Source organism: Gossypium raimondii, chromosome 9, assembly GCF_025698545.1.
Source record: "Gossypium raimondii isolate GPD5lz chromosome 9, ASM2569854v1, whole genome shotgun sequence".
NCBI classification, from domain to species: domain Eukaryota; kingdom Viridiplantae; phylum Streptophyta; class Magnoliopsida; order Malvales; family Malvaceae; genus Gossypium; species Gossypium raimondii.
The window spans coordinates 27,374,828-27,399,726 of record NC_068573.1 but is presented as its reverse complement, the minus strand read 5'-3'; the positions used below and the strand labels follow the sequence as shown (position 1 = coordinate 27,399,726).

At 32.5% G+C, this 24,899-nt stretch overlaps 4 protein-coding genes across 5 annotated transcripts; 2 read left to right on the top strand and 2 right to left on the bottom strand.

The window, feature by feature from the left end:
• Nucleotides 1–2,111: 2,111 nt before the first annotated feature.
• Nucleotides 2,112–8,511, top strand: LOC105798789 (ureidoglycolate hydrolase). The gene is made up of 12 exons (XM_012629002.2): nt 2,112–2,444; nt 2,545–2,630; nt 3,243–3,317; nt 4,034–4,162; nt 4,368–4,454; nt 4,774–4,976; nt 5,058–5,160; nt 5,544–5,635; nt 5,763–5,825; nt 6,415–6,655; nt 7,621–7,661; nt 8,257–8,511. Exons 1-12 carry the CDS (start codon nt 2,232–2,234, stop codon nt 8,352–8,354), a joined length of 1,431 nt encoding a protein of 476 aa, XP_012484456.1. The 5' UTR covers nt 2,112–2,231; the 3' UTR covers nt 8,355–8,511.
• Nucleotides 8,512–10,638: 2,127 nt separating this feature from the next.
• LOC105798788 (uncharacterized) lies at nt 10,639–15,451 on the top strand. Of its 2 annotated transcripts, XM_052620967.1 has the most exons (7): nt 10,639–11,197; nt 11,917–11,934; nt 12,663–12,828; nt 13,522–13,698; nt 13,820–13,903; nt 14,726–14,807; nt 14,901–15,451. In XM_052620967.1, the coding sequence occupies exons 1-7, from the start codon at nt 10,797–10,799 to the stop codon at nt 15,332–15,334; spliced, it is 1,362 nt and encodes a 453-aa protein (XP_052476927.1). In that variant the 5' UTR covers nt 10,639–10,796; the 3' UTR covers nt 15,335–15,451. The 2 variants fall into 2 exon arrangements, with proteins under 2 accessions (XP_052476927.1, XP_012484455.1); XM_012629001.2 differs by lacking the exon at nt 11,917–11,934 and having other exon boundaries at nt 10,641–11,197.
• A 2,333-nt stretch (nt 15,452–17,784) lies between these two features.
• On the bottom strand, nt 17,785–20,176 carry LOC105798787 (pentatricopeptide repeat-containing protein At4g02750). Its single transcript, XM_012629000.2, has one exon. It carries the CDS (start codon nt 20,000–20,002, stop codon nt 18,053–18,055), a length of 1,950 nt encoding a protein of 649 aa, XP_012484454.1. The 5' UTR covers nt 20,003–20,176; the 3' UTR covers nt 17,785–18,052.
• A 1,221-nt stretch (nt 20,177–21,397) lies between these two features.
• On the bottom strand, nt 21,398–24,301 carry LOC105798786 (rRNA-processing protein EFG1). Its single transcript, XM_012628998.2, has 7 exons — nt 24,054–24,301; nt 23,813–23,942; nt 23,583–23,710; nt 23,164–23,302; nt 22,707–22,818; nt 22,071–22,125; nt 21,398–21,963 (listed from the first exon to the last, which is right to left on the bottom strand). The coding sequence occupies exons 1-7, from the start codon at nt 24,201–24,203 to the stop codon at nt 21,643–21,645; spliced, it is 1,035 nt and encodes a 344-aa protein (XP_012484452.2). The 5' UTR covers nt 24,204–24,301; the 3' UTR covers nt 21,398–21,642.
• Nucleotides 24,302–24,899: the final 598 nt, after the last annotated feature.

The following is a 24,899-nucleotide window of genomic DNA, read 5'->3' as shown; positions in this document are numbered from 1 at the left end:
TAAAGGCTTAATGGTTTAAAAGCCCTTACGACCTTTTTGCACCCAATTGAGCCCTTAAACTCACAAAATTGGCCACATAGGCACTTTGACCATGTCAACGACAATTATTGACGTGATGCTCCATGTCAGCGACAGCTATTGATGTGGTGCTCCATGTCAGCGGTAGTTGTTGACATGACATATTAGCAAAAATTAAAAAATCAATTTTAAAAAATTTTAAAAAATTAAAATGAATATTTAAATTTTTACTAGAATAAACCTAGACATACTGTTGTCGAGGTTCATTCGTTTCAAAGCTTATTTTAAAAAAAATAAAATAAAATAAAATTTAAGCAAGTTATTTTTAAATTTTTTATAAATTTGTAAAACTTGATTAAAATTTATAATATATTAAATAAATTTAAAAATAATAAAATCATTAAAATGAATCGGACAATCATATGTCCGGATTCATTCAAAGATTTTCTAAATTATATAAAGTTTAAAAATTAAAATTTTATTTAAAATTTTGATATGTGTATCAATGTTTTAATTCTATCGGTAATTCATAGGATATATACAAAATAAAAATATTTTATAAAATAAATAAAAATAATTTTAATTTAATTAATCTTATGTATAAAGTATTTTTAATGTATGAATATATCCAATTATTTAAAATTTTAGGCTAAAAATAATTGATACACCTTTTAGGCTACACATGTAACAAAATAATTGATACACTATTTTAATTAGATATATTCATGCATTAAAAAACTTTACACATACGATGAATAAAATTAAAATTATTTATATTTATTTGATAAAATATTTATTTATTTTATATACATCCTAAAAGCTACCAACCTAATTAAAACATTGATACACATATCAAATTTTTAAAGAAAATTAATTTTAATATGTTTAAACTTTATGTAATTTAGAAAATCATCTTGAATGAATTTGGGCATATGGTTGTCCAAATTAATTTTGAGCTTAACTTTTAAATGATGATTATTATTATTTTTAAAAATTTTGAAATTTATTTAATATTTTTATAATTTTAATAATTCTTTTACAAATTTATAAAATTTTAAAATTTCTTTAAAATTTTTTAAAAATTTTGAAACAAATGAACTTGGACTGCCATTTGTCCAGGTTTATTCTAGTGAAAAATTAAATATTCCTTTTAATTTTTTTATTTTAAAAAATTGAATTATTTACTTCTATTTTTTCGTCAACAATTGTCGTTGACATGGAGGACCACGTTTTGCTATGTAATGGTCAATGTTTGTTAAAGGGCCTCTTTAACTAGTTTTGTAAGTTAAGGGGTTCAATTTGGTGCAAAAGGTCGCAATGGCTTAGTTGATCTTTTTCGAAAAAGTTAGAAAGCCTCTTAAACCGTTAAGCAAAATATGAAATATACAAAATTCCTAAACTGCAAGTGAGAAGGAATTGGGTCAATTTGTTGTCTAGATTCATCACTCTGAATCTAGATAATCATTTATCCGAATTCATCTTTTATGTAAGATAATTTTTATAAATTTATATATTTTTAAAAAATTAATATTTTTATTAAAATTTGTCATGTGTTATGATATGAAGTTATCATGTGTCAAATTTCTATTAATTGTTAGTTTTATGTCATCAAATTTTATGGACATTACTACAAAGGTATCAAAGTGTGGTAGACAGTGACAAAGCCCGGCCCAACCCCATTAAAATGAAAAATTTCCCATTTAGGTATTTTTATAATTTATAAAATTTTAAATTAGTAATGGTAAAATTATATTTCACCTTTTATCTTCCAAAAATAATAAAAATTAATTTAATCATTTAAAATTATAAATATATAAACTATTAAAATAGTAAAATATATTTTTACTATTGTAAAAATATGTAATTTAATTCCGTCTCTAAAAATTTTTTTAACTTCACTCCTAGTGGTAGAATGTAAATTCAAATATCAATTAAGCTAAAAAAAATAGGTACTAATTTGATACAAATGTACAAGTTGAGGACAATATACATATTAACTAATATTTTTATTTTAGTCTATAATTGTCAGTTTGTGTTTTACGTATAAAATTAGCCTGCTGAGCACAAAACAACAAAAAACACCAACGTCGGATTTGCATCTTGCACTTCTCCCACTGAGCTGCTCTCTTTCCAATAAAAAACTCCCCAAATATAACATAAGCTTATCATATTACTAATCATTAAAGATATTCCAACGAAAACCAGAAAAAAAAATGTCTTGGAAATTCTTTGTCTCTCACTCTCTCCCACTCTTCTTCCTCTTCTTCTTTTATTCCTTTCCTTTAATCTCAACTAAACACAATGATGATCCAACATTTAAAACCATGCATGATTTCTCTGGGTACCCAGTTGATGAATCATCACACACTTTTACACCATCAAATTCAATCTCACTTTCAGTTGATATTCAAGCTCTGCAAAAACAGGTTGTTTTAATTCCCCCCCCCCCCTCAAATCTTTTGAAATATGGGTTTTTGTGTTTGGGGGTTTAATGTTGTAAAATGGGAAATTTTTTTTGTGCTTTAGATTGATGAGCTATCAACTTTCTCGGACACACCTGCCCCATCAGTAACTAGGATTCTCTACACTGAGAATGATGTATTGGCTCGCAGGTAATTCGTGTATTCTTGTTTGTATATTTCGCCGTTTTGCAAACATGGTTAAGGCACTTTTATATAATTTTCGGTAAATTAATTTGTATTGTGTAGATTTTGAAACTTTAGAGCTGTATTCGGGTTATTTTTTTCATGTCTTATTGTGCTTTATATTGGTTTTTAGTTATATTTTGTATTTCATATTGCTTAATCGTGTCGGGTCTAATATTGCGGATTTAGTTTTTCGTCTAATTAAAGGACTCAATTTTTATTTATTTATTTTGTTGATACTGCTTCTAAATGATTTTAGGATCAATTGTAAATTTCAGGAAATGAAAAATGGAAACCTAGTTGTTTAGTTTAGTGTTGTTGAGTTGAGTCCTATGTACAACTATATTTCTACGCGGTAGTGAGTTTCATCCTAGTCGCGGTTGCGGTCTCATTCACCATGGTTGTCGTGGATGTTTGTAGTGTTTCAGTGAATTTGGTATTGTCATGGACGATACACAATATGATGCAAAGATTATAAGTTCCGGTGTTCTACCGCATTTACATTACATAATGACCGCATTTTAGAACTGTGCATCCGTTCGGGTTCAATAATGTTTTCTTTGCAACATTTAACTTCAGGTACGTCAAAAATTTAATGGGACTCGCTGGGCTTTCCGTTACAGAGGATGTTGTCGGGAACATTTTCGGTCGGTGGTAGGTTCTTCTTTTTTTGATTGCTGATTGTCCCATCTTACTAAGATTCTTCTTGTTATTATTGATTTCAGCTGAGAATTTTAATGCCACCTCGAATGAGTGATTGATGTTTGATTATTTCCAAAACGGGATTGCATCAGTATTATTGTAAGAAGCTATGTTGGACTTCATTTTTCTTGAAGTATTTGTATCCTACTCTTATGTCCTATGCATTTAGGGACGTGTATGAGTTTGAGTAACTGATACTCACACCCAAGTACATGAAAAAACTGATACTTACACCCGAATCTGAGTAACATAGCTTTTAAGTTACATATGTTGTTACATCTGGCATTTATTTGTTTGTTTGAATTCTCTCTGCTGATTAACTATTATGGTTAGAATGTCAAATGTGCTTTATCTTGATTAATCCGGTTACAGTTCGTTGATGATTTTGCACCAACCTCATGTTAATTATTGATGGCGTGGATATGAATTTTAAAAATAACTGGTTGTTTTCATGTGTATCTGAGAGCTCCGCGATTGATTTTAGTTTACTCTTGGTTTCTTCACGCCACTGCAATGTCACTGTTCTAATATCCACTCTTCATCTTGTTCTCACTGTATTTCTGATTTGCATTTTGTCTTCAAGCTTACATTAATATTGAGACCTTCATTTCTTGGATGATGTGTTCATTGCTTTTGTTTTGGTTCTTTGAATGCTTTTTACAATGCAGGGATGGCTATGAACCAAAGCTTACTGCAGTGGCAACAGGTTCTCACATCGATGCTATTCCGTACTCCGGGAAGTATGATGGTGTCGTCGGTGTTTTAGGTGCAATAGAAGCCATTAATGCACTAAAGCGGTTTGTGATTTGTCACAATGTTTTAAACCTATAATATCCTTAAACCCTAATCTAATGTTGGTTTTTAAAGTATTTGATTCATTTTCTAGCAAAACAAAATAATCTTCATTCTGATAACTGTATATCTTTTCGATTAAGATCTTTGTTTGCCTAGGTTAATGCATTGTGGCTAAAACTTTTGTCCATGATAAATGGATTATTGCAGGTCCGGGTTCAAACCTAAAAGGTCATTGGAGATAATTTTATTCACTTCAGAAGAGCCAACACGCTTTGGGATCAGCTGTTTGGGAAGGTTAGCATGACTGAGTAGCAGACTTTTCTTTTTTGCAGATTTAACTTGTTTATTACACTCCAAACTATGTTTCTCTGAATTTTTATTTTTCTGGAAGTACCCATGTCAGACCCCTGTATTGACACTTTCATTATGAGTATGGGAATGAGCCTCCAAGGACTCTCCAAATACATGAAAAAAACTTTAAAAAATTGAGCATACTTGTATCCGACACTCGCATTTGTGTCCGAGTAAAGTAGAACTTCATCACATGTCTCATAGCTAGGGATAACTTCTTGACTTGGGTTTGAAGTCTCTGATATGTTTCGTCAACATGCAGCCGCTTATTGGCTGGCAGTGAAGCACTTGCTGAAGCTTTAAAGGCGACAGTTGATGGTCAAAACATATCGTTCTTAGAAGCCGCAAGATCTGCTGGTTATGCTAGAGATGAAGATGATTTATCCAGAGTGTTTCTGAAGAATGACAGTTACTCGGCTTTTGTTGAGTTGCATATAGAACAAGCGCCGATTCTCGAAGAAGAAGGTATCTTGCTTTTGAATGTTACAGTTTTCTCTTTCTTACAATGTGTTGGGATCGGCTTATCCGTATGATTCTTTATTTCAGGTATATCTATTGGCGTAGTTACTAACATCGCTGCCCCTGCAAGCATAAAAGTAGATTTTGAAGGCAATGGTGGTCATGCAGGTGGCGTCTTGATGCCAGACAGGTTAATATTACCGATAGTGACTATTTTTTTTTTCTTTGAAATACTAGTGCCTACACGTATATGGAGTGAGTACGGGAATATGACCCTTCAATAACCTTCCAAATAAACGAAAAAACTTGGGAAAAAAATTGAACATCCTAGTCCAACATAAGAGTGACATTCTTATAACGCTAATGCCAACTTCTGCAACTTTTGTGTTTCATTGATGCTGATTGTAAATAGCATATTTCATATATATATATATATATATATTTATTTCCAAAGGTCGGAGTAGTTTGGTTAAATTAGATTCAGGTTCTGTTAGATCATCCTCATTATACTTTTTTCTAGAATGCTTATTAAGTAAAAAGATCCATAACCTGTGTGTATACTATTGAGTGCAGAAATGATGCTGGACTGGCAGCTGCCGAGTTAATGTTAGCTATCGAGAAACATGCAACAGAATCCGGATCACTTGACACTGTTGGTACAGTAGGTAAATCTGAAGGAAATATTTTCATGTTTTTGTTAAAAGAGTTCTTCTGCACTAAACGAAGCTTCCTTTATTTCATCTGAATAGATTTTTTTCCAACTAATATAAATTTATTATTTTTGTTTTCTAGGGATTTTGGAGCTTTACCCGGGAGCAATCAATAGCATCCCTAGTAAAGCTCACCTTGAAATTGGTAAGTATCATGCAATGTTAATCGGGCTTGGTTGTGCCTAACACGGGTATTTTCAGATCTTTTTCTTATATTTGGAAGGTCTTTGGAGGGTCATATCCCGGTTCTCATATTCATATATGCGTTGGACATTGGTGTTGAAGATGGTTATTTCAGGAAAAATGAAGAATTGGAGCAACATGGTATTATGTTAGCAAGTATTCTTCCAAGAGAATCTCAGTTTACTATGAGAATCTTTAGTTGTCTCACATGCTTAATCCAAGTCAAAAAAGCCTACTTCAACAAAGATAGAACCTATTTTGCTCCAACTTTATTTTTCTTGAAGTACCTATGTCTGATACCAGTCTTTGATGCACATTTGGATCTAGATGTGATATATGACCCTCCAAATACATGGAAAAGCTTCTAAAATTTTGAATATACTTGTGTCAGACACATACTCGTATCTAACATTCACACAAATCCTAGTAACAGAAGATAGAACCATTCTTAAATTTGCCTGACCTCACTCTTGGATAATCTGGGCTGTATATCTGGATTACTATCTGATAATCAGATACGTTTTCGTTTCTTATTACTTTTTTTTTGGTAGATGTACGAGATATCGAGGAAAGCTTTAGGAATGCTGTTATTAATAAAATCCATAAAGCTGCAAAATCAATTGCCAAAAAGCGCAAGGTCACCTTATCAGAATTCAAGATCATAAATCAGGACCCACCAGCTCATTCTAACGGATCAGTAATCAAAGCAGTGGTAGACGCCTCGGATGAGCTGAACCTAACGTATAAGTATATGATCAGCAGAGCTTACCATGACTCACTGTTTATGGCAAGGTAAGGGAATGGTATTTAGAAACTAAATCTTTTGCAAGCTCCAAAACTATATGTTTAGCATAAAGCTGAAGTTCCGGTACCAAATATTTTGAAGAATTATATGAGCATATAAACTATGCAGTTTCGATGTCTTTTAGATTGTAAATTTTAGGAGAATAAATGGAGCGTGGACACTCAATCCTGAAATGTTGAATTGTTTCAAATGCTAGGCTTACTGAATTTTGCTAGACTATTCTATCTTTAGATGGCTCTGGGGGATGTTCTCTTGGAAAAGTGCTGGGATTCTCTATAATTGAGCCGAGCCGAGTCGAGCTCAAACTCGACTAAATATTCAAAGCTTGAAGCTCAGTTAGAGCTCAATCAAGTTTCACTCTTGAAGCTCAGTTAGGTTCAGCTCTATTAGGCCTGTTTACCTAGTAAACAATGATCTCAGTTACCATGCTTGGCTTCAAGCTCGATTATTTGTGCTCAAGCTTGAATTGATATTCTTTGATACTAATTAAAAGAAAATTGTGTGATTAGGGTTGCCAGCTATTCAAGTAAACATTAGGATACTAGAATTTGGCTTGCTTAATAGCTTAACCTTGACTCAATAATGATCGAGCCAAATTCAAGTTTTTTTATTTTTTATTTTTCTGGTCGAGCTCAAGTAACTTGCAAGCATAGATATCTCATTTACATGCCTAATTCTCTCCATCCAATCCATCCTGATAAACTAGGAACATGCATGAATGTCTGGATAGAGAAGAAAAGCTCCCGATTCAGATTTCGGATCCTTTTCCCAAATATTAACTTTCACTGTAAGGGAAAGGAATTGTCGAGGGGATTAGTCATAATATGCACAATTTTACTGTAAATACACAATTAAACATGCCAATGTAGTCTCAATTTCACAATCATCAGCATTGTCATCATGATTAAATACTACAATTAGATGCTGATATTCAGATTTCATATTCATCCAGGATAGCTCCAATGGGCATGATATTTATTCCATGTTACAAAGGTAAGATCTGCGTTCTCTTACACCTAAGAATCAATGTAATTTTTTCTGCCAATCCTTTTAAATCAACTAAATTATTGTGATTAGAGTATCACATATCTATGTTATTTGGACTTGGATGCGAGTGTCGGATATGATTGTTTTTTTAATGTATTTGGAGGGTTTTTAGCTATGTTGCTTCGACTCTTCATTTTACTCAAAGTATCTATGTTTAACTCATATTGGGGATAAAAACTTTCAAGGATCCTCCAAATACATTAGAAAACTTTCAATGAATAGACATGTGTCAAACACAAATCCATATTCGATACTCATAATTCAGTCCAATTAACATGTCTTTGTCATATCCACTTATCTATGTTCCGATCTTGTATTTCAAGAAATGAAAAGTTAGAGCAACATAGTCGCACAAAATGCTAAGAAGAACTAAAGCAGCAAAAGCATTTCATTTATCAACAACATATACTGCATCAGATTTCAGATTAAGTACATAGCATTTAAGTATAGTAACATGGTGTGCATGGATTGTTGAACTGCATTCGAGCTAATGAACATGAGAACAAACTTAAAGCAGATTAAATTGTATTGGTATTTGCAGGATATAGTCATAAGCCAGAAGAATATGCGTCACCTCAGGATTTAGAAAATGGGGTGAAGGTATTAGCGCTAACCTTGGCCAAGTTGTCTTTGCGTTGATGTGTTGTTGTATATTGTAGTTTTTATTAGGCTGGTTAATGCCACTCTTTGTCAATATTTTCAATAATAACAACTTTGGCATTTATGAAAACTTTGTATCATGTTTGAGAATCCAATCTCAAAGATAATGGAACTCCTACAATTTGGCTTTCTTCTTTTTCTTGGTGCAGTGGAAGATACTGTAAGATGCTTGAGGTGAAAGTTGAGATAATGATAAGTGTTGAATTTAGCTCCCAACCTTTCAAAACTAATCCAATTTGATCATCACCTTTTCAAAAAGTGTTGAATTGTTGTTTTTTAATTGAATTCCTGATGCAAATGTTAAATTTTTAAACATAATAGCTTGCATGGCAATTCATGTGTAGTGTATGTTAACCTTTTTATGAACTTTTTATATATATATATATATATATATTAAATTTTTTTATTTTATAATTTTAAAATTATTTGTTAATGTAAGACAAATCAGGTCATATCAAACAATGTTTTAGTCAATATATTTTTCAAACAATATATTCTTCAAACAAATACGATTTGACTTTTTTTTAAAAAAGTTAATAGTCAAATTTAGCTCAAAAATAATTAGACTCAAATTGATAATATATATAAATGCTCAAGGCTAAATTTATCAATATGCCTTAAATTTAAATAAAAAATATTTTCTATAATACTAGTATGGTTGGCATTGGGTTAGTTTTTAATCTTTTAACTAATTTATAGAGTAAAATGTAAAGGTTATAATATCTTCCAAGTTCCCGAATCATTTGTATATTTGAAATTTAGCCTACATGGACTGAATTTAACAAATTGACATTTTAAAATTAATATTAACATTTTAATCAGAACAAAGTATTTAAAATTACCAAATGACATCATAAAAGTTTAGGCACCAATTTATGTTTGACTATTGTTAAATAATTTTAGGAAATAATAAATGGACACATTCATTTTCTTTTATGCAATATTAAGGGTGAGGGATAAGAGTGACAATATTTAAACTCGTGTTAAGTGGACATTTGATAAAAGTTTTAACCACCGTTTCATACAAATTAAGACAAAAACACATCCAGTTGAAAAGCCCTAAAGACCTTTCTGTATTAGATATAATTCTTCAAATTAGATTTGATCCAAATTTAAAAGTTTTCTATCCACGCCACAGTTGAAGAAGTTGGCATACAAGATTAAGGAGTAGGTTCAAATTTTATTGTTGTAAAATAGAGTTATTATTTGAATAGAATTTTAAGTATTATTAATTAATATTAGAGTTAATTATGTTAATTGTTTTGAATAATGTTACTTTGCATTGATTACATAAAGTAAAATTATATTATATGTTGAATATATTAAAATTCTTTAACTATGATTTGAAAATTTTCTATTATAATATTTAAATTGATAAATTAATATATTCTAATAATTTAAAATTTGATTGAATATTAAACGTGTAAAACTACATGCAATGCATGTGTCAATAGAATCTACTATATATAAAAGCACGAGTTTAGAAAAAATTTAAATTGAGGAGAATAATCTTTATTTTCCATCTTATTACTAAATGTAATGATAATATTTAATTTAGAATTATTAGTTAAAAAGTTGAAATGAAATAGAAGTTATGATAATTATACATTTAAGAATTATTACAATTTAATAAAAGTTGTGATAATTACACATTTAAAAATAATTAGAATTTAAGTTATAATTATTAATTAAAAATTTTGCTAATTTTAAATTAAAATTATTATTGAATAGATTTTTAAGCATAAAATATAGGGAAAAAGGTTGTGATAATTAAAATTAAAATTAAAATTTACCATTATTTGTTAAAATTCACTTAAACAAAATTTGTGTTAGTTTTATTTTAAAAAATTGTGATAATTTTATTGATGTAAAATAGAGATATTATTTAAATAGATTTTAAGTAAATTAATTGTCACTTATTAATATTAGAATTAATTAGGTTAATTAATTATTATTTTGAATAATATTATAGGTTGAATCTGTAAAAACTATTTTAAATATTATTTAAAAAATTCTATTACAATAAATTAATATATTTTAATTATACTCAATAAATTTAAATAAATATATTATATTACGGTAATAGATAAAATAGATATGTATTGTTGTCCACAAAATCGTAATTAAACAAAAAATCCATCGCTATTTATTGCTGTCCGTACTTAGCTGTAACTCAGATTTCACGATTGTAGTGAAAAGTAACAAAAATCGAATATTCGAGTTGGATTAAATTGGTTAGATTTTTATATTAGACTTGAATTTGAAAAATAAAAAAACTTGTTTCTATTTCTCCTTTCTTCCCCAAGAAACCACAAAATGTTGTCCGCTGGATCTTCGGTTAAGGCTAGGTGATCAACCTCCACTACCTCGCCCATTCAAATTTAAAAAATCCTGAATTTGTTTGAATTTTCCGGCGATACTATGGATGAATCTTTCTTCGATCTAATGGAATTCTTGAAGAAACCTACCATAACCGAAACATTCGTCGACATTTTGTTATGTGCGGTGCCCATATGGTTAGCAGTGATGATCGGGCTCTTCATCGGTTGGGCTTGGCGTCCTAGGTGGACCAGCTTGGTTTTTCTAGGTCTCCGATCTAAGTTCCGGTTCGTCTGGACTGCTCCCCCTGGGTTCGGAGCTCGCCGACTCTGGCTCGCCTTTACTGCTCTTTCCGCTTTCTCTGTTTGCCGTACTGTTTTCTCCAACTTTATTAAAGGGAGAGCCAGGAAATCGACTGCTGAAACTTCCAATTCGGCCGTTCCTTTACAATCTCCGTCGCCTACTGTGAGGATTTCGCCTGAAGGAGCGGCTGGTACAGTTAGGTTAGTGTTATATACATATATACACTTACTTTTTAGGTTTTGTATTTGTGTAATTAAAACTTAACCTTTTTGCAATATTTTTTTCTTAAGAAAAATAATGCTACTTGGCTCGTTTATTTTATTTTATATGATTTCTATTAAGGTAAAATATGAATTAGGCTTTCTAATTGAACTTTAAAAAATTGACCTAATTATGAAAATGGGGATATGAGAAAATGACCTATATAGTCATGTCAACGCATTTTGGTCATTAATATGGAAGTTTTAGTAATTAGCCTCGATAGCGAGTTACGAAAGTGAAGAATTTGTATAGATCTTATGGTTAGGAATCAGGATTGTTGAAGAAATTGACTGGCTGTTCATCCGGTGATACTTTCCTTCAGCTAATGTTATATACTAGTTAAAGGAATTTATTTTTCTCTTAAAGCATACTCTAATAGTAGGACTGGTGATGTGTAATTTAAGTTAGTAATGTCAAAACCTAGCTAATCTATTGAATCTAGTATGGTTTAACGGTAATTTTTGGGACAAATTTTATGAGAATTCTGTCTAATATGCATCAATATTAAGTATGCAGTGTAATGTTTAGCATGGCTCAAAGACGGTTACATGAAATTCATCATAATTAAGGACTGCTAAGACTTAAGAGGGTTAGAAATTGGTGATCGATCTTATGTTAAATATTTTAGAATCACCTTTTTTTTATGGTTCTCTGGCAGGTTAATGTCCCGCACCTGGTAAGGGGGAATGGGGTCTAGAATCCCTGCCTTGTGGAAAATCCACCTTCTAGGGGAGCTGTGTGTACCATCTGGTCAAGCTCCAGGGTTATTTAAACATCATCCTTAGGATATAGGGAAGTGAGCAAACTGAGCTTGTAAGGAAATAGTTGGGAAAAATGCTTATATATGGTTCTACCTATACAAGATGAAACTAATCGTGGTATTGATGTGGAAAACCTGAAAATTATATAACAAATTTATTTAATAGTCATAGTTAAGGTCAAAAGAATTTGGATGTTGGAAACATGTTTCATGACTTTGCTACAACAGTGTTGAATGTAGATATCGTAGTTATATGTGTTTAATGCCAAAAGAAAATATTTTGATTTAGATAAACTTTTAATGCCAAAAGATTTATCTAATCAAGCTTTTAAGTTATGAGATGTCAGTTGTAGAGCTTGTTTGCTGAAAAGGAAATATCCTTACATGCTTTGGCTATATAACTAAAGAAAATTTCCCCCTTACGTGCTATTGCTAGTGCATGCATGTTTTGGTTGTAATGCTCTGGCTGTTTTTACTTGTTCAAGAATTTATTGAAATATAATTTTTATTTTTGCAGTAATTTCAATGTCATTGTTGGAAGCATATTATTTCCTGCTGTAATTAGTCTTGTTGTGTTACTATTGGTATGGTTAATGCTGTTTCTTGCATGAGCATGTTCATGATTGATACCTATTTCTTTACAGCCCCACCACTAAGGCTGAAGAAAGGCAACAGGATATTGTCACTGAGAATGATTTGGCTCACCTCTTACATTTACTTGAAGGCAAGGAAGGGGAGATGGAATGGCAAAATATGATGGAAAGGACTACCCCGAACATGTCATACCAAGCATGGCGCCATGAGCCTGAGGTAGGTTTCTGATTATTGATGCACTTCTAATATCATAGAGAGTTGCCATGAAACTTGTAGGATCTGTCTTACTCTAATAAATAAAACTTGCCACATAAACATTATAGTTTTAGGAATAAATTTTCTGATTTTTTGGTTCTCTTCTCTCTCCTATAAGATAGAATGAGAGCTTGGGTGAAATTGGGAAATCCCACAGTTCACTTTCCTGTGATCTTGAATGGCTTTGAGCATTCTGCCTGGCTTTTGATATCTTATGAGTTGCCATGGAACTCGTAGATTTGTCTAAAGGAAAAGCTTGCCACATAAAATGTTATAGTTTCAGGAAGAAATTTAGTAATGCTTTTTCATTCTCTCTCATTGAGAACTGGGGGGAATTTGGGATGTCCCTGCAGTTTACTTTCCTGTGATCTTGAATGGTTTCCAGCTTTCTGCATTGCTTGTAGATCTTGTCGGCATCACATTTCTTTATTCATGTGGCATTTGATTTATGACTGAACCTAAGCATTTTTATTTATCGAATTTTCAGAGGTTATTAGGTCGGAGGATGGAAAATGTCAAATGGCTTCACATGATACTTCACCATTTCTTTTTATTTTGTTTTTCTTAGATGGAATTCCGTGTTTGATCATGCATTGTATGATACCTGATGGTCATATAGGCCACATGTATTACTTACTGTGATTTTGTTTACAGAATGCCCCTGCAATTTATCGTAGTAGAACTGTCTTTGAGGATGCAACTCCAGAGTTGGTCAGAGATTTCTTCTGGGATGATGAGTTTCGACCAAAGTGGGACACTATGCTTTCATATGTTAAAATTTTGGATGAGTGCCCTCGTACAGGGACAATGATTGTTCACTGGATAAAAAAGGTAGGTGAGATGAATGGTTTGTATAATATTTTTTACTGATTTTTTTTGGAGTAATAAGCTTTAAAGCGTTTAAGACTTTGTATGGACTCACATATCTCGGCTTGTTTCATCTTTTTGGCAGTTCCCCTTTTTCTGCAGTGATCGGGAGTACATAATTGCTCGAAGAATATGGGAGGCTGGAAATGCTTACCATTGTGTGACAAAGGTACATGCTATAACTATGTTGCACTAACTCTTCATTTTTGTTGCAGTACCGGTGTCCAACACATGGGGATGGGGGTATGACCTCCAAAGTTCCTTCAAATACAGAAAAAATTCAAAAATCTGACCATACCCATTTTGGACACTGTAACACATCCACCACTCACACAGACTCTGAGCAACATAGGGCTTAACATTCTATTGTTTAGTTTGATCTGTTAATTTTCAGTAAATCTATATTCCTTTGGAGTTGCTATGAAGGGGTCTGGTGATATTAATTTATGAAGGAGCATTAGGGGTGGGGTAGGGTGTGGAGGAGGGACAGTGAAGAGTGGTTTATTAAGGTGATTGTCTGTGGCGGTGGTAAGCATGGCTAATAATTCTATATGACAATTAAGTATATTTAAATAAATGACTTCAACAAGTATTTATTAGGTGCTGCACTTGATCTTGATCATCAAGTAACTAATTTTTGCATAAAATTGACTTCAAATTGTGTTGTTTCATTTTTTTTTCTTTTAAGTATCTGTGTTTTACACCCATGTCTAATAGATATAGGGTATATTCCTCCCATGACCTTCTAAATACATGAAAACTTTTGGAAAAATATGAACATACTTGTACCAAACACATACTTGAAGATACTCATACCCAAGTCTGAGTAGCATAGCTTCTGAAGATGCTTGAATCACCCGTGTCTGTTGAGCCTGTTTTAATATCATGTGTGTGTATTATGGTTCGTGTAGAGGAAAGAAATAGGTTACTATATGTAATCCAGTGTGGGTTTCTGCATGAGGGTGCTAAAACAAGCTATAAATTGTTTCAGGGAGTGCCATATCCTGATTTGCAAAAGCGTGACAAGCCAAGACGTGTGGAGCTTTACTTTTCGAGTTGGGTTATCAGGGCAGGTAAGTCCTTTCAGTCAACCTCTCGATTATTGCAGCAAAACTTTGGACACTGTTATCAACAGTCTCATTTTTATTATTCAATTCGTGATGCAGTGGAGTCCAGGAAAGGAGATGGACAGATGACTGCTTGTGAAGTAGCTCTTGTACATTATGAAGACATGGGGATCCCGAAAGATGTAGCAAAATTGGGCGTTCGTCATGGGATGTGGGGAACTGTAAAGAAATTGCACTCAGGCATGAGGGCATACCAGAATGCGAGGAAAACCAACAGTTCCTTGTCAAGATGTGCACAGATGGCGAGGATTACTACAAAAATTTCTCCTGATGAGAGCGCGGGTTCTCTTCGTCCTGCTACCGTGGAAGATGAAAAGGATCGAACTATGGGTATGAGGAGGGAGCATGATAATGGGCTTGATTGGAAGTGGATAGCCATAGGTGGAACCGTAGCGCTGGCTTTTGGACTCCATTCAGGTATAATTGGAAAGGCATTGTTAGTGGGAGCAGGGAGGAGAATGGCCCGACGGTGAGGTTTTTTTCTGGGGAGGAAATTCTAGATTTGAAATTACCCACGACACGCTATTGAAATGAATTATTTGTTATGTACCATAATCATATAATGAAATGCCTTAGGGCATGTTACTCCACCTTCATTCGATTTTAACTTCTAAGCATGATTGGGCCGTATTACACCAAAATGTTACTCAAATATGATGGAATGTTTTCACTTTTATATAACAATAATTCAACTACAATACGAATATACAAATGTTTTCAATTCCTACCTTCTATTATTAAAAGAGAAATAAATTTACTACTTTAGTTTTTAATTAATGTATTTTTATTTATTGTTGAGTTTTTTAAGTAAAATATATTAACAGAAATTTTAATTGTAATCAAAGTATTTATATCACATTAAAAAAATTGATACATTGTAGGGTAAACCATAAAATAGTCAACCAACTATTAAGGTGTTTTGTTTTAGTAAATTTTTTATTTTAGTCACTAACGTTTACTCTTGACGCCAAATCACTTACGGTAGTATTCTTTTATTGGTATAATAATAACTTTAATATTTTAATGTTTATAGATTTTATTAATTTAGTCTTAAATCTAAAAATTCAACAAATTTGACCATCAACTTAATCTTGATTCTTAAAATTAAAATTTTAAAAGTATGAAGCATATTTAAAGCTTCATTTTTCGATAAAATACATTAGATTTCAAAAAGAATACATACAAAATTATAAAATATCTAGATGAATATTTATTTTTCTTATTTGTTAACATGAAATCTATTTATCAAAATAATAATTTTATAAATAAAAATTTTAAAGGGAAAAAAATCATGAAGAAGACTTGCATAGATTCAGCTTCTCTTTTTTCAACGTTAACAACCACCATGTTTAGGTTGGGTTAAAATTACAGCCTGAGGTCGAAAAGGAGAAGAATTGATGTCTTAAGGTCGTTGCCTAGAACGAGTTTGTCGTGTTTGAGGTTGTGCTTGAGGGCAAGCATGATGGGAAATGTATAGATGAGGATGAGATTTTGAATACCCAATATGTGGAAGGCTGTATTGGTAGCTTTACAACCAAATCTTGGCTCGATAGCACGATGATGGAATATGTGAAAATTAAGGAGTTCAGAGTAAAAGTTATTGGTATTGGTAATTGTGGACGAAGACAATGTGTAACGTTTAAGTAAAAATTTATAAAAAGTTAAATTTAACTTAAAAAGCATAGATCAAATTGAAAAAACTTATAAACTTATCCTCGAATTTAAGTAAAGCATTTTAATGTTGCTATGTTTTTGCTATGAAGTAGCCATAAATTCAAAATTAGATACAATAGTGTGTTGCTTCAAGTGCAACTTTGTAAAAGAAAATGAAGAAATCACAAATAGGATGTGTGGCTAAACAAGTTTTTGGTTATGTAAAAATAATTAATGCTTACTTCGTTCTCCCTCCTCCACTCTTTAGAATTATTGTGTTATATTTTTAAATTATTCTATTATTTTATCTTTCCAAAATATCTCTTTATATACCCATTTAATGCATATCTTTACCTCTATACCTCAAGGCTATAAATATCTTAAGCTTATTTAAATGTTGAAGCTCGAGATTTGATCAAGTTACTTTTTAAAGTTAAATTGTTCGAGTTTATTTGTTTAGGCTTATTTATTTAAAAGTTCAATATTCATGCTCAACTCCAAACTCATTATTTATGTCAAGCTGAAGTGTAAATTTGAATTGAGAATTTCAATACTAATTAAAACATATATATTCAGAAGAAAAACTCAATAGACATATGAGCTACGTGAATAAAGCATTTAGATGATGAATATCGTTTTAGTATTGCTCAAATGAGTAGGAACGTTTATTTAGTAAATTGAAATAATAAATTTTAAATTTTATTTCGGTGTAAATTTCTGTTAGTATCGATTATATTAGAGCATATTGTAGATTTCGTTCATAATCGTAAAAAATTATGTATCGGCCAGTATTAAAAAATTTTAATATTTTTAACTTAAATTTTAATTATATGTACCAAAAAATTATAAATATATTTTAAATTTAAATTTATTTATGTATTTTTATTATTTATTTTGAATTTGTTGAATTTGTTGAATTATGAATTGCTATATGCATAGAATGAAATAATCTTAATGTTTAATTCATAGAATAATTTTTTTGCTTGTTTAAATATGGATTGTATGTATGAAGCTTATAAAAGAATATTTTATATAGTTGATGAGTATTCTATTTTATTTTATGCATCTTAAAATTTTAGGATGAAATTTGAACCCATATCACCGACATTTATTTTAATTTTTATGAATATTTTATATTTGAGATTTATTTAATTTCATTATTTTGATATCCGTAATACTTTTTATATTCATATATCAAATGTTTTACAAAAATAAAGATAAATCCAAAACGGACCAATGACAACGGAAAAATGGTGAAATGATACGTTCATCAGTACAATATCGACTATCTTGATTTTGATACTCAAATTCAAATCAAGAGTTCGACCCTTACTCATGGGTGTGATACCCATTTCATAACCAATCATTTATCGTAATAGAAAGCACCTGCACCTGTAACAATGAGATAAATTATTGCTACCAACAGTGGATACCTTAGTTTCAACCAAATTCAAGTTGAGCTTAAGCGACAATGATTTAACTAAATTCAAATTCTTTTCATGTTGATCTCCAATAAGTTATGAGCAAAAATATCTCGTTTACACTATTAATCCTTCTTTCTCTAAATCTCTTACAGATCCCAAAAGTTTCATTTCCTCACTGATCAAGTATAAGGTGAAGTATATTCTTTCAGAATCAAAATGCAAAGCATCTGCAGTGACAAATTCATGAACAACAGACCCCAATTCAATCCAACTAGAAGCTCTATTTTTCCTAACTTCTTTCTTCCTAATAATTTCTCTAATCCTAGAAACGCCATCCCACCTTTTGGAATCAGCATAAATGTTGGATAAGAGAATATAGTTGCCCGAATTATCCGGCTCAATCTTAAACAACTCACCCGTAGCAATTTCAGCTAACTTGACGTTGCAATGGACCCGGCAAGCAGCAAGCAAAGCTCCCCAAATGACTGCGCTAGGTGAAATCGGCATGTTTCTTATAAGGTTATATGCCTCTTCAAGGCACCCGGCTCGACCAAGTAGATCAACCATACATGCATAGTGTTTTTCGGAGGGCTGAATTCCGTGTTCTTCCTGCATTTGTTTGAAGTACTTCCTGCCCTCAATAACAAGTCCACCATGGTTACAAGCTGTCAAAACTCCAAGAAATGTGACTCCGTCTGGTTTTATGTTTGTACTTCGCATCTCCTCAAACAAAGAAATGGCGTCTTGAGCCATGCCATGATTTGCAAAGGCGGTGATCATCACACTACAACAAAGCAAATCTTTATGATAAGCCATCTTAAAAACTTGCGAAGCCTTGGCAATATTTCCGCATTTTGCATACATGTCAATTAAACTAGTGACAATTTGTAAACTCGAAAAAAGTGGTGGTTCGGAGAAGTCATTAATAATCGATTCGGCTGCATCTAGAATTCCTAACTGCGAGCAAGCTGAAATGATTCCTAGCACAAATGTTTCATCTGGTTCAATACCTTGGTTTTTGTATTGTTTATACAATTCCAAAGCATTGCAAGGTTGCGCGTTCCGAGCATATCCTCCTATCATGGTGGACCAAGAGATCAGATTCTTCTCAGGCATTTGATCAAACAAACATCTACCATTACTAACATCCCCTGCCTTGACATATCCGTCTATCATCATGGTCCATGATGCAATGTTTTTACTGGGCATTTTGTCGAAAAATTCTTTAGCAACTTCCATCTTCCCTGCTTTACAAAACCCGGAAATCATCAAATTCCAAGTCCCGGCATCTCGAACCGGCATTGCTTCAAAAACAGACTGTGCAGAATGAACATCACCAACATCCATATATCCAGAAACCATTACATTCCATGAAGCTAAATCTTTGGTAGCCATTCTATCAAAAAGCAATGTAGCCTCTTCTTTCTCCCCAGCTTTGAAATATCCTTGAATCATGCTCGTCCAAGAAATCACATTTCTTTCAAGCATTTCGTCGAATAACTTCCTGGCAAGATTCACTCTACCATTATTTCCATACCCCGAAATCATCGAATTCCAAGAAACCAAATCTTTTTCCTCCATTTCATCGAATACCCTTGTTGCCAAATCAACTTCCCCACATCTCATGAACAAATCAATCACCGCATTTTGCACAATCAAATCGAAACAAAACCCACATTTTAACCCCAACCCATAAACCGCTTCCCCATCTTTAACCCTCACCAACCTGGCTAAACTCTTGAGAACCGATACCAAGGTAAACTTCAAAGGCAAAACAGAGTCTTCCCGCATCTTTGAAAACAAAGACAAAGCTTTCAGGTAGTTCCGATTCTCAACATACCCATGAATCAAAGCAGTCCAAATAAACGCATTTGGTTGAGGAATTTGATCGAACAACTTGTGAGCATATTGGATAGAACCAAATCGGGCGTAGAGCCTGAGGAGCTTGTTTAGAACAAGGTGGGATAAGGCAAAAGAGCCATGGACCAAGAGACGAGCGTGAACAAATTTTAAGGATTTGAGAGATTGAGCTTTGTTGAGGAGGCGTGACAGAGAGGGATTCATTTCATGGCGCCAAGACTATCAGGCATGACTTAATCGTTCATGTGATTTATAAAGTAAGGGTAAAATTGTTCGGGTTTAGTTAAATTAGAAGTTTAATTAATATTAAATAAACTTAAAAGGAAATTCGATCAAATTCAACTCGAATTTAAGTATAAATAATTAAGTGTCAAGCCAAACTGTTTTACCAATTAAATGAGCATGTTTTTTGAGTTTCAAAACTAAATTCAATCTAAACTTAGGTAAACTTCTAACTTTGATTTTCAAGTTAAGGTGGCAAGATCAATTTTATAAAAAAAATTATTATTTTATTTAAAAATATAAATGAATTTTGTTGATGAATGCCTCTAAAACCTTCTATATAACAAAATATTAAAATTTTAGTTCGTTTTGTATAGGATGAAAAATATATCATCCAAAAGCAAAATATAAATGTGGAGATAACCTTCTACACTAATTATTCTAAATTTAAATAGTTAAATACGATGGCAAACTTTATTATTCCTGTTTTCATATCCAATTTGAGTATTTCACATGGCATCAACGTGTTAAATTATTATATAATTTCATATACTTTAATGTTGTATAAATTTTGACTCATTACTCTATAATGTTTTATATCGCATTTCCAATGTATACGTATAAATCTATGAAAAAATATTTTAAATAAGACAACCAAAAGTGGAAAACTATTCTTAAATTTCAATTGGAGGCAGCAGCCGGCCCCTCCTTGTAAATCTGTCTCTATCACCGATATGTTAACCATTGACCCTATATATAGCAAACCATAATTTCCAAAAACAAAAAAAAATCCAGAAATCTATCATAGAATATAGCCAATACAATGTTCCAATTTCCAATGATAGGCTGATTCAAATTCAAAGACATTAACTATAGAAATAAGCTAATTTTAATAGTAAATATATATATTTGGTTTAAGGTACAATGAGATTATTGATTCAAATCTCTATCACTAACAAAAACAATGATAAAAAGACCATGTTGCTCCCACTCTATTTTTCTTCTTCAAGACACACAAGGGATATGACCTCCAAAGGCCCTCCATCCATCCAATACATCAGAAAATTTGGAAAATACGACCATACCTTTTAGACACGTACTCATATCCAATACTCACACCCAGTAATACAGATGGTTTCACCTGTAAAGATATGGTTTCTCTCCAATTTTTTCAACAATTAATATAACTAATTGAAAGGGAGAATTGAAATTTGTTCATTTTATCTCAAGGGCTCAGATAGGGTAAAAAATGATTTCAGCTCAGAAGAGCTCAATGGAAAACATATACACAGACTACGTGAGCAAATTCTCTGTCAGCTATATTCCTCGGGCTAGGGCAAGAGTATCATACGTTACTATATATGTCTGGCACAGGGATGTTCAATTTTTTCCAAGATTTTCATGTATTCGAAAGGTCCTTAGAAGAAATTATCCCAAATCCTTGTCCAAATACACCTCAACATAGTTCAACCAGACATGGAGTAGTAAAAGTAACAATGGTAAGGAAAACTGCAATTGAACCAGCTTTAACCATAAAGACCATCTGCATTACTATGAAACTGTGGCTTTTGGATATCAGTAGTTGAAGAATCATGGAAAGGAAAGAGAAAAACCGACGCAAGTCACAAACAATTAAATTGTAGTTTCAATAAACAAGCTTGTTGTTTTCTCTTTTTTGGTCTCCTCTTTCTGCGTGGTTTGCGAGCATCAGAATTGGAACTTAAGTTACTATTGTTTCCAGTCTTTGAATTGGAGGATTCCCCTGCCTTAAAGGAAGAACTACTGCTTTTTGAAGTGTTGCTAGATGTGGACATTTCCGTTCTTCGTATTGATGAATTTCGGCTAGATGAAGATCCAAACCTTGATTTTGCATGTACTGAGTTTGAAAAAGAATTACTTGATGGCCTCGGAGGCGGCATTAAAGCTCTCGCAGATACCTGTTTCTGTTATAAGTTCCAGCATGCAAGAGAAAAACGGAACACAAATATGTTAAAACAGTTAAAAATAATTTATTTTCTTAAAACCACAACAATTCTATTCGATTCTGAACCTGATTCCTTTCATCGCTAGACATGCCGGACGCCGCTATACCAGAAGCACGTTCCCTGCACAGAAATAGCAAAATATGTTTAACTGCACTTTTCCTTGCAACAAAAGAGGTAGAATAAAGATTCCCAACTCTAACCAACTACAAAACTAAGTTACTCCAGCTCTTTAATTTGCAAAATTTTTTGAAGTACTCATGTCTAACACACTTTCGGATACGAGTCCATTTAACCCTCCAAGAACCCTCCAAATACACAAAAAAAACTTGGAAAATACACAATATACCTCTGTAGCATGCATAACCATATCAGACACACCCGAGTCTAAGTAACATAGCTACAAAAAACTTGCAGTGAAAGACTGAAGTTAAATACAAACAGAACCTACTGCTTCTGCTAACCAGAGTCCAGGTCCACAGTGACCATGAGTCAATGTTCATGTAAAACAAAGTTCTAATGGCAGTTATATCAGTCATATCAGTACTAATAATACGAAGGAACAAAAATACCATCAACTAAGACTTTCCATCTATGAAGCATAAACACTTTGTCAAGGGCGTGTCCAAGTCCGTGCTTCCCTTCCCATCAAGAGAAGAAGCAAAGTTCAATGGAGCAGTTCAACTCATAGATGCAATACGTACCTTGTACTTTCTGTCCATTCATCATCTGCATCAGCTTCCTCACTCGAGCTTCCAGTCAAAAAGAAATCATCATCGCTCAAATCCAACAGCCCATCATCCTCACTCCCTGTCTCTGTTAAGGGAAGTCCAAATGAAAGACATCATTCTTTTGAGTATGACAATAGAAGTTAATAAGAACAACATAAGCAGGTAAAACAACACCCAATACAAAAACACACGATACATCCATGACTTAATACATAGTTTTGCGCAACAAACACGCTCAAAAAGATTCAACAAAGTCCTGTTACTATGCAAAATTCAATTAGAAGAGTTTTCTTCGCCATATGTGAGTTCCAGCTCAATCGAGAACGAGAATGCCTTTATTCTAAAAAAGCTAATTACTTCATACCATGCAATCAAGTAAAATAAATCACTTCATATAATATTATATTGCTATGGTGAAGAAAGACTGTACCTTCCAAATCTTTCCCGCTTGCAGCAGCAGCAACTAAGTTGGCTTTTATCTGCTTCCGCAATCTATTTCTCCTATCAATTAGGTCCGAACCATCACCTCCCGTAAATAAGGATACATATTTCTCAGTCTTGGGGAAAAACTGTATTTCAAAATAAAATACTAAATTTTAGCCTCTCATAATTTAGCACATATGCTGAATTCAAGTTGCAATAGTCAGTTAAATAACAAACACCCTATTTACCCCAACATGAGAGGATCATAATCCGATACCCATGTTTGAATTTGTATCAAACATAGATGCTGGACACTGATACTCAAGCAAAAACAAAGAGTTCAAGAAACATAGTACACTCCTCCCATCTAATTTTCATCAACAAGAATGCAAATTCAAAGAGAACTAAATACGCTACAAGCTTTACCCTAACATATTCAAGATCCTCTTTTAATTTAGAAAGCTGTTCAGCAATCTCCATGTCTTGTGCCTGACCTGGCGAAGTCCGTTGCTGCTTCTCCAACCGCCTTATTCGCCTTTCAATCTTTCTTCTTTCTTCAATAACAATTCAAGTAAATTATGAATGGATATCCGTTCCAAATATGAACCAATCATGATAACAACTAAGAACAGATAATGGTAACTATTTGATTGTACCAAAAAACTTAATCTTTCGATCACGCAAGAATAGCTTTCGTTCCACAGCAAGTCGAGTATGTATTTCTTGTTGTTTCTTAAGCCCTTCTAATTTCGTCTCTTGAGCTTCTCTCACTTCAGGAGGAAGATCCTTAAATAAACGCAAAGCAGAGAAATTCATCGCACAGCTTAAAAACCCTTACATGAAAATTAAAATTTTTATTAAAAAAAATCGAGATGAAGAATGAAGAATAAAGAATACCTTTCGTAGCATGCGTTCAATGGAGCGTATCTGGTTCTTAAGAGAAACGGCTTTAGGCTTTAGTTTCTTGTCTAGGCGAGGTCCTTTTGATCGCCGTCCTACGCGCTTGCCCTCCGCCACGCGCCGCTTACCGTAGCCACCATGTGCCATTCTTTATTCTTTTTTTTTTTTTTTTGTTACTTTCGCTAAAGAGATGACGACTGACGACCTTGAGGTTTCCCGTTGTTTGTTTTTAACTATAGGGTAAACTGGTGTAACAATAATATGGCGTAGCATATTACTAATATTTAGTTCAAATTGTAATCAGTCCTTTTGAGTGAATTTATTTATTTTTCTTTTATTTCTGAGTATACTGGATTTCGTTGTAGAAATAGTGTGGAATGGTATTAGTACTTATGTGAATTACCAAAGAATATGAGGTTCAAGTTCTGATTCTTGGAACATTCTCTCATTGCCCATTGATTTTGCGTAATAATGAAAATAAAATAGAAAAATAAAAAGAGAGAAGAAGAAGAAGACAATTAAATAAAAGAAGAGAAAGAGAAAAATTATAGAAATTAGTTGTATAATTTAACTTAAAATTTTGTCTAACATAATAATATTAACTTACCATATCATACTGTCCTCATATTATTAACGACTCATCAAAATTAACGTAATTATTAATCATATAGTAATTCTTTATAATAAAATATAATTTTAAACAAATGTATTGTCTTTAATTTATAATACTGTTATAATGTTTTGTTATACATTAGTACCCACCGACCTAAGCCTTAGAAAGGATCTGAATTTTCGACCTACGACCTGGACAGATCCCACTCGAAGACTAAGTGTAAGGAGAAT